The 15,395-nt window shown below is 40.3% G+C and overlaps 2 protein-coding genes across 2 annotated transcripts in view; both read left to right on the plus strand.

Moving 5' to 3' along the window:
* Window positions 1–15,395, plus strand: part of LOC147334932 (uncharacterized) — a 37,273-nt gene that overhangs the window by 18,008 nt on the left and 3,870 nt on the right. The window lies entirely within an intron of this gene.
* On the plus strand, window positions 4,502–13,203 carry LOC147334935 (polymeric immunoglobulin receptor-like). Its single transcript, XM_086286964.1, has 5 exons — window positions 4,502–4,553; window positions 4,706–5,041; window positions 6,111–6,431; window positions 7,300–7,520; window positions 13,117–13,203. The coding sequence occupies exons 1-5, from the start codon at window positions 4,514–4,516 to the stop codon at window positions 13,201–13,203; spliced, it is 1,005 nt and encodes a 334-aa protein (XP_086143090.1). The 5' UTR covers window positions 4,502–4,513.

A 15,395-nucleotide genomic window follows, 5' to 3' on the forward strand; every position in this document is an offset into this window, starting at 1 on the left:
TTTCAGTCAATGCAGGAGGATAATGATCCTAAACATACAGATAAGGCAGCCACTGACATGATGCTTATGTAGCATTTAAGTTTATGTTCATTTCAGTTGTTTCTCTCCCTCAAATACCATCAGAGGTGAGAGGGTGCAGCAGGTGTAGTAGTTGGTATATGAGTCAGTAAACAAATTAAAGGTTTTTCAAACACATTCATCTCCACAAAATGTGATAAATGTTTGACAGGAATAAAAAGAAACTCTGATCCTTCTTTAAAAGTATTTTTCTGTTATTACGGTCGAGATGATCACACAAAATCATCTTGAGCAGGGACGTGGCTAAATACTGGTATGTGAGAACCCGTCAATATTAAGGTCTCCACTGACTGACTGCAGCTTTGTGACCTGGAGATACTGGATATTAGAACTTGGTGGTCTGTAAGAGCAGCTCACTAGTACAGGTTTCACAGGAGGAAGCTGGACCTGTAACCACAGAACTTCCAGTTGGATCAACAGTCACAGCAAGAATCAGCATCTGCACATTTATCATCAAGAGCAGCAGGGGGCGCTGTTACACACAGAGGCAGGTTCTCTCCCAAATGTGTCCAGAACAAGAGCTGAGCAGCTTTTTCTGTGAGTCAAAGTATTTCTAACAAACTACAGCAGATCACAGAGCCTGTGTCAGCTCAGCTATCAGAATCAAACAGTGAAGCTGACCTGTGTAAGTCAGCAGGTCAGACAGTATGTTAATGAGGGCAAATCTACAAAGCAGTAATGAACTTTTCATAAACCACATTTAATACAAATCTAGGATACGTCCATAAGTCTGCACAGTCTGAAACCTCCTCACATTTCAGCCCTCATTTCTCATCATATTGTAATCTACAGTTATTTAAACTGTGTGTGTGCAGGCTGTGGCTCTGTTTCACTTCCACAGTTCAACTACAGAGGGCGCTAAAAGGGTCCAGGTCATGTTAGTCTAAGTGCCTGAAAAGAAGTTCAGTTTCCTTCTTTTTAAGATATCCAGGCTGAACTTCACGACAACAATTCAAGCGTCTACCAATGAGAGTTCAGGATACTGTGATTGATCTACGACGGGGTGGTAAATACATCAGAGGGTGACCTCAAGTGTTTTTATGTCTAGTTAACAGAAAGAGTAGGAGTATAAGCCATGTTTGCTCAGCAGCAGCTTTATATTAAACGTTGTAGCTTTAGTATTTTAGCTTTCATATAAACCCCTGTTTCACCCCCTGCTATGTGCCTATTGTGAAGAGGGAAGCTGTGACCACTAGAAGTATAGTAGTAGGTGGTCGGAGGAGGCTTTAGTGGGACTACAGGGTTGTTTTGAGGTGACAGACTGGGAGACACTCTGTGAGCCTCACGGTGAGGACACCAGTGGGCTTACTGAGTGTGTCACTCACTACATAACCTTCTGCACCAGCTCCATTGTCCCAGCATGGACACATTGCACCATTGCCGCCTCTCCTCCACCATTCACTTCCACTCATGACCAGATTCAAAGACAAAGGAGAAGACTCCAATCAAGCACGTTGTAACGTCGGGTTGTGTTTAGTGGTTGAGAGGAGGCGGCAAATCACTTAGCAGGATCGTCAAAAGAATACACACTCGCACTGGCATTGGGAATTCCACAGCATGTTCTTTAATATACCTTCTGTTCATCAACCATATAAGCCCGGTTGAACGGCTGCAGCTTAACAAACATAGCGCACAGTGTTCGTACAACCCATAACGTTGCAAAAGAAAGGTGTCTGGAGAGGTAAAACATAAAATCTGTCCGTCCTCATGCACTAGCGTGTAAGCACATGTCCACACAATCACAGAGAGAGCCAGTGGCGCATACGGATGACAACATTAACCCTCGACTTGGGTTGTCTTAAAGAGACACCACACCATTGTGACTGTTACAACGTCTGCTGGACCAGACCAGATGAGTGCTGTGTCCTCAAGGCCTGTCCCACCCAGCTTTGTGCAGTCTTTTATAAATTGTTCATGTTGAGTTTGCCATCTTCAGAAGTTTTATGATGACTCTGCAGTGGTTGGATGTATCAGTGTGTCATGGTCTGACTGAGTCTAGGTTTTTCCATAGAGCCGGTGGCTCCACCTCTGGGCGGAGTCATTGCATTACAGCCTGCAGTCCACACCTGTTGGCAATTAAGCTGCCAATACTTAAGACCAGCGTCACCAGGTCTTCAACTAACCTCTGTTAGTGTAGGCCGACACAGCTCTTGTGATGTTGTTCACAGTGATATTCTCTGCTCACCTTGTGTTTCTCTGCCTGTAGTCATCCACCTGATCCCGATGCTCAAACTCTGACAATACTCACCTTCATTTGGACGCCAGTTTTCTCTGCAGCTCTTCCTCCACAGCTCCTGCTCACTTCTCCTCCCTGCCACAGTTACCGGATACCACATGTGTATACCACCACCGGTATCCATCACCGCCTCACTCGGACCACTTACCCCTCTCATGCAGATCCTCCACCTACAATAAGTAACACAGTTCTTGTCCATATTTGGTCTTTCCTGACCTGCAGAAAAACACCTTCTGAACTTTACCTCCTCTCGTTACAGTGACTCAAAAGTCTCCTGGTTTCGTTCCCTCAGCCTGACTTCCCTTTTCCCCACGTCACAGAATTCATATGTGTATAGTTTCCTAGTACTTCATGTTTGTTGTACAGTTCACGTTTGCTAAACTACTTCTTAGAATCTCACGTACATCATGGTTCACAGTTCATAGTCACATCATAGCTGTGATTCTGTGTTTGTAAATAACTTCTTGTTATCATGTTTCCCAGTGACTCTGTTTGTATCTGCAATTGAGTCCGTTTGTCTGGTTTGGTCTCTGACTGTGACACAGTGATGGTGATGAGGCTGAATACTGGGCTGTTTTGTCACATGGTGCAAGCAGAATCATCTGCAGCTCAACGTAACAAATAAACACAACAAATAATTGGATCTGGCTGTATGGGTACTTAATGATCAAGCTGGCAGTAATGTTGTGGTGTTTAGTAGACAGGAGGGTGGGGAGTGTGAGAGGAAATGACACACAGGACATGGTTTGAGGTAGATTCATACCCAGGCCCTGCAGTGAGGACTATAACCTTCACTACATTGGTCATCTGCTCAGCCAGGTTAACTATAACAACACTGTCAATTCAGTCTGACAGTGAGTTAGTGAGTTAATGACAGTGAGTCAAACCCACTCCCTCCTCCAACTATGACGGCCTAGACAGAGACTTTATGCAAGCTTCTTTGAAGCTGGCAGACAGTGAAGGTGAAGGTGAGCATAACTGAGTTCTAGCAACTCCTTCTTACTTTAATAACTGGTAAATTTCACTGACGTTCAAAAGAACTCTCAAACCACCAGGAAGGAGACAACAGAAGTATTTATTTTTACCTTCATTGTAATTTCTTCCTTTACCTAAGCTGGTGAGAGGTTGTTGTAGTTGTTGTTGCTTTCAATTTGTAAGATTCCTGCATGAAATGATTTGATCAAATATTTTTAATTTTATATTTTAAATGGTTTACTGTTGTCTATCAGGAAGAGGAATACAATATCTCTGGGTATCTCTGTTTAGCCTGCTGTTCTTGCTACATAACAGGGATATATGTTTTCCTCTGCAGAGATTACAAAAGGGTTCATGTTCAAAGAAAGTCTTTAAATCCATTTTCAATTTTGTGCCATTTGGCTAATTGTGCCATTTACTTTCAATATTTTATATAAAATAATGTCAAAATGAGACAGCAAAAAAAAAATTTGATTTCTAAACAAATTAATTAATATGCCTCTTTATTCCTAAGAAAACAGTCAGCTTTGAGATGTTGTTTATTTTTGTTTTTTAGATAGCACAGAAAGGAAACAGAAGGGTGACGAGAGTGTGAGGGGAAATGACACAGGAAATGGTCGGAGGCAGAATCAGACCCGGGCCCTGCAGTGAGGACTCTAGTTTTATCCATCTGTTAAGCTGGTGAGAGGTTTTTGTTGTTGCTTATAAATTCAGTTTTTAAGATTTCTGCATGGGATGATTTGATCAGATATTTTTTGCTTTATATCAACTCTATGATTTATTTTGAGTATTTAATGTTAAATAATCTCAGAGTGCAACATCAAGAAATGATGGTGATTCAGAAATAAATAAATAAATAAATAAATATACATTTTATTCCTTAAGCCAAACACAATATTCAGATGAGAATAAAATGCCAGGAACATTTTATTACCTGGAGAAAAAAAATCAATGTGCTTCATGTGTTCCTCTCAGAGGTTGAACCAGCTGTCGTCAGGTTTTCAAAGTCAAATTTGGTCTGAAACTCTTTTCATTCACACTTACGGCATCAGGGAAACTTCACAGTACTGATCTACATCATCGTGTGATGGATGGATCCAAAAAAAGTTAAAGGAAGTGATAAAAAGGAAACAACTCATTCAGTAACTTCAGTTTTCTGATGATCTGACAGAGTGAAGAGTCAGACGCTGTTCTTCTGAAGTTTAACGACTTTTCTGCATCAGAATGAAAATCCTCCATTTTCTCTTCTTCTGCTTCTTGTCAGGTGAGGACTGATGATCTTAATGTTGCTCTTTAATTCAAAATATACTCAACTTTATAAAACACTTTATGAAATACATTTATCTACATACACTAAATAATGTTGTGATTATCCATCTTGTTTTAGATGTATTATTATTATTTTTCATCTGACAGGTCCAGCTGGGCTCGTCAAGGCAAAACATAATATTTGGTCTGCAGCTGAAGGATTTAATGGCACGCTTAACTGCAACTTATCTTTGTCTGGAAGCACAAAGTTCTTCTGTAAGGAAAAATGTGAGCGAGCAGAAGATATCCTCATTAAAACAGATGGAAGCACAGCTCAGAGTGGCAGATACAGCATGAAGTATAAAGATGGATCTCCAAGAAGAGGAATTGTGTTTTTAAGCTTCTCACAAATGATCAAGTCTGACGCAGGAATGTACAGGTGTGGTTTGGGAAGATCTTCTGCTCCAGATTCATACTTTGACTTTGAGGTCAGAGTTTCAAATGGTGAGTTTTTACTAAAGGTGAGTGAAATTGAAAATGTGGAGACCCCCCCAGGTCTAATTTAGTAATGTGGACCACTTTTAGATCAACCTGTTCAATCAATAAATACAAGCACATTTTACCTGTTATTGCACTTAAGTTTCCATGTTATATGGCATGTGACAACTGTACTAAGATAACGTTTTAGCACCTCAGTGTAAATCCTACAATAATATTCAATGATTTATTGATTCAAATTTAGGCTCTGCTAAAACTGAGTTTTACACCACCTCCAACTATCAAAGTCTAAAGCAAAATCTTGCTTTTGTTCAGATTTTCTTTTCTCTATAACTGATTTTGATCATCAGCATCATGGTTTACATCATGATTTAAATAGATGAAATTTACTAATTTAATTCCTATGATGGAGAGTAACAGAAGAAATGTTTGACCTAAAAAGTTGATGATCTTCCAAGAGTGTCATCATGCTAAAAAGAAGTTAGTCACCTTTTTTATATACAGGCTCATCTTCAAGCTGTGAGTCCTGAGAAATGCCTCAAAAAATAAGACAAGTGAACTCCCAGGGTCTATAACTATAACGCTGCCCTCTAAGTTCATAGTATGTATGTTACGTTTTGCATGGGTTCATTAAATATGCAACAACAAGTTTTGATTCTCAGAGGATCAGGTAAGAATGTGTTTTTCAGATTTTTCTGATTGATTATGAAATGATAACTGTGCTCATTTGATCCATGAAATATAATCATAATACAACAGTGTAAAAAATGACCCAACACACTAGTATGTTGTATGTTGTATGCTTGTGGGGTGTTTATTGAAGTGCCACACACGTGGCTTTACGTTTCGGCACATAACTCATAAGCACACAAACTCTCTCTCTCAGGTCTCTGCCTTCACTATATATATAGGGAGAAACCTCAATGGTTAAATCACCACCACCTGTCCCTCCAGCCTCCTTGGCACTGCCCCCTTGAGCTCACTGCCCCACTCCTCCCCTGCAGCTGAGCCAGGGATCACACCTCCCCCACAAACTGGTTCAGTTCAGACTAATTAATGTTCTTCTATTCCACAGATCTGGATAAAAACGTTGGTTTTTATCGCACACAAACTGAGGGAGAAAAGATCACATTGGTATGTTCCAACAACACATATGGACACAGGAAGTTCTTTTGTAAGAATGAGTGTAAGAATGAAGGGGAGATCCTCATTGACACAACCAATAACAAATCTGAGAGTGGCAGATACAGCATTGAATACAGACCAGGATCTGTGTACGGACTGTATGCAACCATCACACAGTCGTCCAAGTCAGACACAGGAAAGTACATCTGTGGTTATGGAAACCCTCTGTCTCCTGATTCATATGCGAATGAATATGTTCTTGTCATTGATGGTAAGTTTCTTTTCAAAATAGTAAAAATAACTTTTAACTTTTGGTGGTTTTGAGGTGAGATTGTTGTTACTGCCAGAGATCAGCTGATTGGTTGAGACATCATTATACCTTTCTAACATCAAATAAAGGACAAATTGTTGAAGTCTGGATGTCCGATCTCAGAGTATTAATTTCCTGTTGTGCTGATAAATTTATTCCTCTGTTCATTCACAAATATAAACCATATTTCTTATGAAGCTTTAAAAAACATACAGATATTTAAATATAGTAAGTTTCACAATCATAATGTGCACTAATAATTTTTAATCAGAGCACATATTATATACAAAACATCACTTTTTATATTATTAAAAGTTTTTTAACTATTTGAAATCTAAGGTTATGTGTGTTTAAGAAGTGTGAGCTCCACTTTGAATCATGTTTTTAAAGTTGTGATGATGGAGCTAAAATTGAGGTCAAAACATCATCATCATCATCATCATCATCATCATCTTTCACTAAAGCTGAGTGTTTCTACTCTTGCAGGTGAAAACAGATGTAGTGTGCTTTATATGCTTTATATGAGATTTCCCAGTCTAATGTGTAAAAGAGTATCAGCTTATCCATCAGCTGATCTGATGAGACTGACACTGAACGTGACTTTGTGGTTTATCTGAAAAAGTAATAATGATGTAAAGAACAGGAAAGCAGGCAGCTGAGTGATTACAGATCTTTCCTATTGAACTTACACATAAGCTTCATGTTAATGCTGCATTTAGTGCTTCATACATGTTTGTATTTACCTGTATGATGATATGATTAGTTTTACTGCATTTGTCTGTATCGCTATTGATTTAGTATTGATATTTTTTCTGTTTGTTGTTCACAGATTCAAACCCACCTGCTTCCACACTGCAGACAGCAACAACACAGAGTGAAAGTGTCACTGCAGGAGTCTCTACACATTGTCCTGACTCCTCCTGGCTTCTGGTTGTGCGTGCGTCCTTGGATGGTGTTTTGCTGATGGCTGTTTTCCTCATGCTCTGCTACATTAGTAAGACAAGGAGGAACTTTGGACTGAACACCAGAGAAAATGACACAAACATGGAGGTGAGTTTGTGTCACTTGTTTTCATCACTTGTCTGTTGTTGCAGGTTTCAGTGAGTGTTGTTGATTCATGCTGTCAGTGTGACTTTCTTAGTTAAATTTTATTGAAAAGAGGTGATGTTACCTGTTATTACGGTTTCTTCAATAATATCCTTGTAGTGTTAATCCAATAATCACACAACTGGTATGTTAACGCCAACTTTAATGGTAGCCTTCTTTCGTTCAACCACACAAAAAAAACTGACCCTCCAAAACTTCTACTCCCCCTTCCCACCTGCACGTAGCCATGCCCCCCTTCACTGGACACTTGCGCAGTGGGACAGATTGCAGATTGGCAAGATGTTGTGTGTACCACCACCAGTGCTGAGCTCAGAATAGAGTGCAGCCAGAAAAACAGCACTGTCGATCCCATCTGCAAGGGCCAAAGTCTCTCCTGCTAGTGTACCCCGTACCACCCTCCTGATCCGTTTCAACTGCCCACATATGGGCAAAAACCTTCTCCCATCAACATGATAAAATGTCCACCTTGTGTCCTCCGTCTGAGAGGTTTCCCATGGAGGAATCACTAAACACCACTAATTTGAGGGATTTGCTTTCACCCAAGAACTGAAACCTCAGCGTAACCTCCTCCGATTTAAGTTTTCTGATCAGTTTGTTTGTGTAGTGCATTGTCTGAATAGTAGCATGTTTTGTGCTTGATGCCAGGATGGAAATGTAACACATGATGTCGGGTCTGCTCTGTCTTGCTACCCACAGTATCTGTCCAATCTTGGATTTTAACATGTCCATCTCTGTATCTGTTAAAGAAGCCTCCCGGTGTGGTGCCCTCGTGTGATCAATAGGAATAGGCTGTAGGTTTTTTATGTACGTATCTTGTTGTAGTTGTATTTCATTCTGAAGAGAGTGAACCTCCATCCCGATGTAGTTGAAGCTGTTATGTTCTTCTCATCCAACTTGAAAAGTAGCTTTCAGTTTGGGGATGACTACTGTGGAGAACATGTCTGAACCACCCCACATAAAGTCATCTACATGACATGCAAGTACTCCTGTCACCTTACAGAGATCATCTAGCCAGTAGAAGACAGTCGGATCAACTTTTGACACTGTGCCCCCCCCCAGCTTCTGCATGGTTTCTTTCACCTTGTTGTACCAGAATAATGAAGCATCTGCCAGGCCATAAACACATTTGTTCAACTTCCATATAGTTCCTTTGCTCTGTGCTTCTTTAGGTGGTCGGATGTACACGTCTCGGGTTAAATCTTTACCTTGCAGAAAAGCTGCTTTAATGTCCATAGAGTTCAGTTTCCATTGATTTTGACATATTACTGCTATGACCATCTTCAGGGACTCGGTTGAACATGTTGGTGAGTCTTTGGAAAGTCCTTGAGTGTTTATTTCTTCAGAGCCTCTTGCAACCAGTCTAGCTTTGGGAACAATGCCCCCTGGTGTTTCCTTGAGTGCGCATATCCACCTTGTTGATATACATTTCTGACCTTTATCTTTCTCCACTTCAAACACATTGTTTCTTTTCCAGTTGTCAAATTCAGTTTGTTTGGCTTGTGAGAAGATGTCTTCCTTCACCACTAATATTTCATCTCTGTTTTTATCTGTGCATGACTTGCCATCTTCAGACCGTGTCACTTGAAGGTTGTTTACTTGCTCCACATTAATGGAACCCATGGATGCAGCAATTTCCTCCAGCTCACTGTATTCCACGTTGTACCACTTTCTGTTTTTCCCTGTGGCTTTTCCTGCTCGACTGATTATTTTTCCAGCATATGTTTGACCTGTTTCTTTGTCTGTGTATTTAATTATTTGTCCAACTTTAAGTTTTGATCTTTCTATATCTGTAGTTGAGTGAGAGAGCATGGGATCTCTTTCTCCAGGTTGTATTGGATCAGAGGACTCGCTCTTTTCTGCAGTACCGAGCGGTTCATTTTCTGCACTGCCAAGTGGTTCACCGTTAGTTGGTGCCATCTCCCCATTTTCGTTTTCAAAATCGTGTTCCTCACCAAGTACAGATGAAAGTCTTTAAAAGATTTTAATCTGTTTTACTCTGATTTTCCTCTTCGGTTTCTTCCATGTTCACTTGTGGTTCATCCACTTTTCTGAGCCTAGACTGGTGTACTCTGACATAGGTTCCTCCATGCCTGACAAATATTACTACACCATCTTGGCCAATGACCACTCCTGGACCTTTCCACTCATGACAGTCTGTTCTTTTATAATAGACTTCGTCCCCCGTTTTATATTTGTCATCAATGGATCGCAGCTGTTTGAGAAGGGCTCTTCGTATCCATTCAGAGCATTCAGCCTCTGTAAAAGCTCGTCTCATGGCATGCAACATTGCAGTGTGCTGGGCAATCCATGTACTCACTTCAGTTTCCAAAGCTGGGGGTCTGTCAGTAAGGACTGAAGGCAGATTTGGATTTTGTCCAAAGACATGTTGGTAGGGACTGTAGCCATGTACATTGTGCATACAGTTCTTTGCCATCAAAGCCCAGTCCAGAGCAGTTTTCCAGTCACGCTCATTGTCTCTCTTTACCTTCAGTAACATTTCAGTAAGGATTTGTGCCTTTCAAGCAAGCCATTGCTCCACGGACTGTACCCTGCAGTGGTGTTAACCTCAATGTTAAATTTCTGTCACGGTTCTGGGTCAGTTTCGACCCAGTATTTTGAGTTTTGATTGTTAGTTTATTTTTGAATGATTGTTGTGGTTTTGGGCGCTATGAGTATTATTATTATTATTATAATGATGATTATTATTAGAATTCTATGTTTCTGTTTATTCATGTTAAGGATTTGTTCTCAGTTGTATCTCACGTTTAGTTTAGTTCAGGTTCCATGTGTCATTCTCTGTCTGTCTGTCTCTCAGTGTCAGGTCTGCGTCTTGGTGTAGTGTTCTCGTTTCCTGTTTTATTGTGAAGGTCTGCGTCTCATGTGAGTGTGTTCAGTTTTACCTCTGTCTCGTCTTGTTGATTATTCCCAGCTGTGTCCACCACCTGTGTTTAATTCCCCTGTGTTTCTCTGTGTATATTTAAGTCGTGTCCTCTGTCATTGTAGTTGCTGGTCCGTCTGTGTGTTCCCTGCTGTATACCATTGTCTGCCTCTGCTCCTTCATGTTCGTGTTCGTGTTCTGGTTTCTGCGCTGTAGTTCAGTTGTTTTCCAGTATAGTTTAGTTTGTCTTTGTTTGCCATTTTTCCTTTGCCATTTATTCAATAAACGACCTTCACGACTGCCTGCGCTTGGATCCTCCTTCATTTCTTCCACACGGCTCTTCTCACTCGCCGTGACAATTTCGCCGCCATGTCTCTTATTTCTTCATAATTAAATTCACCGCCATTGTCACTGAATAGTCTGCGCGGTGGACCGTGAATGCTTATCCAGCAGTGGATAAAGTGCTTCACTATCTCCCTGGGTCTTTTTGTGGTGATGATACTTCCTGCACTGAATCTTGTGAAATGGTCAATGGCATGTAGATACCACAGTCCCGGCTCAAGCTCATGCAGGTCCACTGCAACAGTTTCACTGTATGTTGAAGCCATGGGTAAACCCACTGCAGGCTTATGTTTTGGTTTACCGTATCGGATGCATGTGTCACAGTTTTTTTTATAATATTCTTCAGGATTGTAATGCTTTCATCATCACTATTGCCTGAGCAAGACAGACGTTTTTGCAGTCTAACAACTGATGCATGTCCAAATTGTTTGTGTAGTTTAAGAAGGACTGTCTTTTTATCCTTTGTTGTCATGTTTTCTGTCACAATGAGAATTTCATCTTCATCACTAGGTGTCTCACTTTTCTCTAGCTGATTTTTATTAAGGTTGCTCTCATTTCTCAAGTTTACACAATAGTGTCCAGAAGATGTCAGTTCAAGTTTTACAGGTTGATCAAACACTGTTGCTTTGTCTTGAGCAATATCCAAGACTGCACTTGCTCTCTTTAATGAAGTCTTGCTTAAAAGCATCGGTATATCTGCTGGAACAACTTCTGTTTCTATCTTGCATCTAGTTTGTCCTATTTTTGCTGGAATTGTCACTTTTCTTGTGGATTGAACATTTTTTCCATCACCAAAGCGGAACGGCCTTGTGCTCTTTTCATCTTTTATTTTTTGCAACTCTTTCTGAGGTAACTTACATAATCTGCAAGCCATTTCTCTCCACACACAGTTCTTGTACAAGCAGTGTCAATTATGGCAGACCCCAAAGCTTCCATCATGAAGATTTGTGTATCAGAGGGTGATTCATTCGAAAACAGAGTAATATTACATTCTTCAACATCACTCTTTGATCCCTCAGCTTTTGCTAACTTCACATGTTCTGTTTTGTTAGGGCAATCTTTTACCCAGTGATACGTACTTTGGCATACTGCACATCTTATTCTCCTCCCATATTTGTCAAGTGGATTAGTCCCTGCAGCTATTCTTTGGGGTTGCTCTGAGTTTGAACTACGTTCACGCTTGCCTGTGTACTTTGTGAAGTAAGCGGAATCGCCCTCTTGTGGCGAAGAGACGTTATCTCAGAAAATCCTTTTCAAGGCTGATTTCATGTTATCAAAAGAGATGGCGGAACAAGCGGTAAGTGCTAGCTGTTTGTCTTTAGTATTTAGCCCCGTGATGTCTAGCAGCTTAAATGCTAACTCTGCGTCTGGTAATTCCACTTTGAACTTGCGTATCTTGTAGCCTACCGTCGTTCAAATTCGATAATGTAATCTACCATCGACGTGCCACTTTGTCTGTTGATCCGATCAAATTCTGTGTAAGCTTCATACTGTCGATCTTTTTCTTCTTTTAAAAACATAGAGTCCAGTTTGGTTAGAAGAACATCCATCCCCGTATCAGTGTTGAGGTCGTGGGCTGCGATTTCCAGTGTGTTTTCCCTCGCTCTTCCCGATAGCGACAAAGTAATTGCTAGAGCCTGATTTTTTTTTTGTCCAAGTCTGTAACGAATCTCCAGATTTCAATTTCATTTTTCCAACTTTCATAAGATGTCTTCTCATCGAACGATGGTGGCACTTTGTAATTCCCAGCAGCAGCCATCCTCTGCTACCAATGTTAGTCCAATAATCACACAACTGGTATGTTAACTCCAACTTTAATGGTCGCCTTCTTTCGTTCAAGCACACACAAAAAACTGACCCTCCAAAACTTCTACTCCCCCTTCCCGCCTGCGCGTAGCCATGCCCCCCTTCACTGGACACTTGCGCAGTGGGACAGATACATCTTAACAGTAGTCTTTACCAGCAGTGGGAGGTGAAGACAAAGTGAACAATTTTAATACCAGACAGAAATATTTTCTATAATTATGTAGATATAAATGCATACAACATATTTTTTGGTCCTTTGAGGTTATTCCACAGCATCATAATTTCAGGATATCATATCTAAAAGTGTGAAAGCCCCTTTAGTTCTGTTTCCAGACACTGTAGTACATGTATGCTGCTCTGAAGCAAACCTGTTTAACTTCCTATGATATTTATAATGTTACATTTTTTTGGTTTGTTTGTTTCTCTTGAATAAACTTTGTGCTTCTGTTTTTTTTAAAGTTCAATTTGCATTAAACTGTGATGCTGCATGAGGTTATTGTCTTTTTTTTTCAGTTATCTGTAACACATGAGAACTGGGATCCAACCATCAAACACAAAGAGTCCAAAAGCAACAGGACAAAACCCACTCTTCATTATTAAAGACCAAAATCTAACAAGTAAAAATGAATTTTGAGATTTGTGATTTCACAAATCGATTGCTATTTCCCAACTGTAACTGAAAAATGTTGTAAACATTTGGTTTTATTTCATTCATTGTTGTCTACTGTATGATTTATACATCTATGTGCTTACTTATGATAAATATCTGATAGCAGATAATTATCTAACTTTGCTTCTGGAGATTTGTCGTTTGTTTGTGTTGTTTGCTGTTTGTTTTGCATTCCAGTAATCTGATCAAGCACCTCAACTGGAGAATTGCAGAATAGACCCTGTACACGAGAAAATGCTAACTTCCTGGTTTGAGACCGGATGTGGGGTTGTACATTTCTAGTTGCTTTACTTTGAGGTGCAGTATTGTATGTTGACGAAACGTTTCGCACCGTCAAAAACTAAAATTGGCTACTTGATTTCACTTATCGCTGGTTATTTTTAGAACATAACACCCGCGATAAACGAGGGACAGCTGAGAAATATAACATTTGAATCCATTTTCTCTCTTGCTCTGAGGCGCGGGGGAAAAAATATCGACAAGTCGATGAACATCATTTACAGATATATTGGGTAAATGCCCAAGACATCTATAGAAATGTAAATTGCCGCTTGATTCATTCATTTGCTTAACTTGATTTGGGCCATAAACAAGGCGCGAATAGGACACTGGAAACAAAGCTCCCCACAGGAGTTTCCACACCGGAAGTAGCATATGCTAACGTGCACATAGTCTATTTCCCATGTTGGGTTTTACATGTGAAACACTTTGCACTGAAATTGATGGGAAATACAACAAGGTTTCTTCAATCTGACAAAATGTTAGACATAATAGTGTCTAATGAATGTATCTGGGGACTTTGAGTAAAAATGTGACTGTTGTTCTTATGAACCCTGTGTCTCAAATGTTTAGTCAGTTTCATTTTCATGTTTGTTTTCCTTTTGTCCCTGTCAAGTTTATGCATCTTAGTCTCTGCCTCAGTGTCTGTTTCGTATCTTATTTTTGTCTTATTTTTGCCCTTTGTGCATTTAAACCCTTAGTTAGGAGTAAATGTGGATTTCCTGTGGCAAACATGAATGTCAGTTTCTCGGTTGATGAAGGTCACCTTTAACTATGACAGTGCTGAGATACGGACCTCCTCTGAAGTTGTCACTAGTGATGAGCAAAGCGAGACTTCGTGAAACATTTGAAGTCTTTGTGCTTGTATTGATGATTCCAAACAATCTGAAACCATCTCCACAGTGGCACCTGCTGGACAATTTGGCTATTGTCACGTCCTGATCATATTCTGTGAAATGGTGACACAGACAAGTTCTGCACAACTTCAAACAAAACCACTTATTATATCAGACTATCAATATCTTCGATCACTACATGTTTTGGAGAAATCCTCCAAAACAATTTGGGTAATTAGTGGTACAGTAGAGTACTAAGGTCACATTAATGAAAGGAAGGAGTTTTACCTCAAAATAGTGTTTTGCGAAAAGTCAAAATGTGGAGATTACAGTTGTTGTTTCCAGCCAGACAAATGCCACAGCAGCTATACCCTCACAAAATGCCTCAGAGAAACAAATCAATGAGCTGTCTTATCGTGTCTTGTGATACAACATGCATCCTCTTCATTGCACAAGGGTGTAAACATCGATATCCTTGCTTCTGTCCATTGCCAGACATTTCATTTTATACTAATCCTGTCAACAAGTTTGTGTGTTTGTTCCCTTCTGACCAGATGCAGCTGTTGTCACAGAGGGTGGACGGGGAGAAAAAGTCCGACCTGCTATTTTTGGCACCGTTTCTGATTCTTCTGCTGAAGGTGCAGCTGCTACAATGCCGAGTAGACTGACACATTTTACTGATTCTTTTTCTTCCCCACTTTCTTCTCAGCTTTTCAGCTCCGCCTCTTTTCGCTTTTTCATATCTCTGTTTCATCAACCACTTGTTCCATATTGAAGTCTGATGTTGCTTTAAGACATTTAAAGAAATAATACCAAATAACAGCCCAGCTTGCGCTTTGCATTTGAGCCGCTCACTCGCTGCCACAACGTCTTCCCTCATGCCATCACCATGTCAACAGACACACTTTGAACTTTGAAATACTGGAAATGAAACACCATCCGGGAAGCCACCCTGGCTAGCAGCCATGGCAGCAGCCATGACAGGTTAGCATGCTGCAAACAGTGAT

Source organism: Aulonocara sp. 'chitande type north' Nkhata Bay, linkage group LG3 (assembly GCF_057382095.1).
Source record: "Aulonocara sp. 'chitande type north' Nkhata Bay isolate Kocher_YH1m ecotype deep benthic linkage group LG3, A_spYH_male_GT1.1, whole genome shotgun sequence".
Taxonomy (NCBI): domain Eukaryota; kingdom Metazoa; phylum Chordata; class Actinopteri; order Cichliformes; family Cichlidae; genus Aulonocara; species Aulonocara sp. 'chitande type north' Nkhata Bay.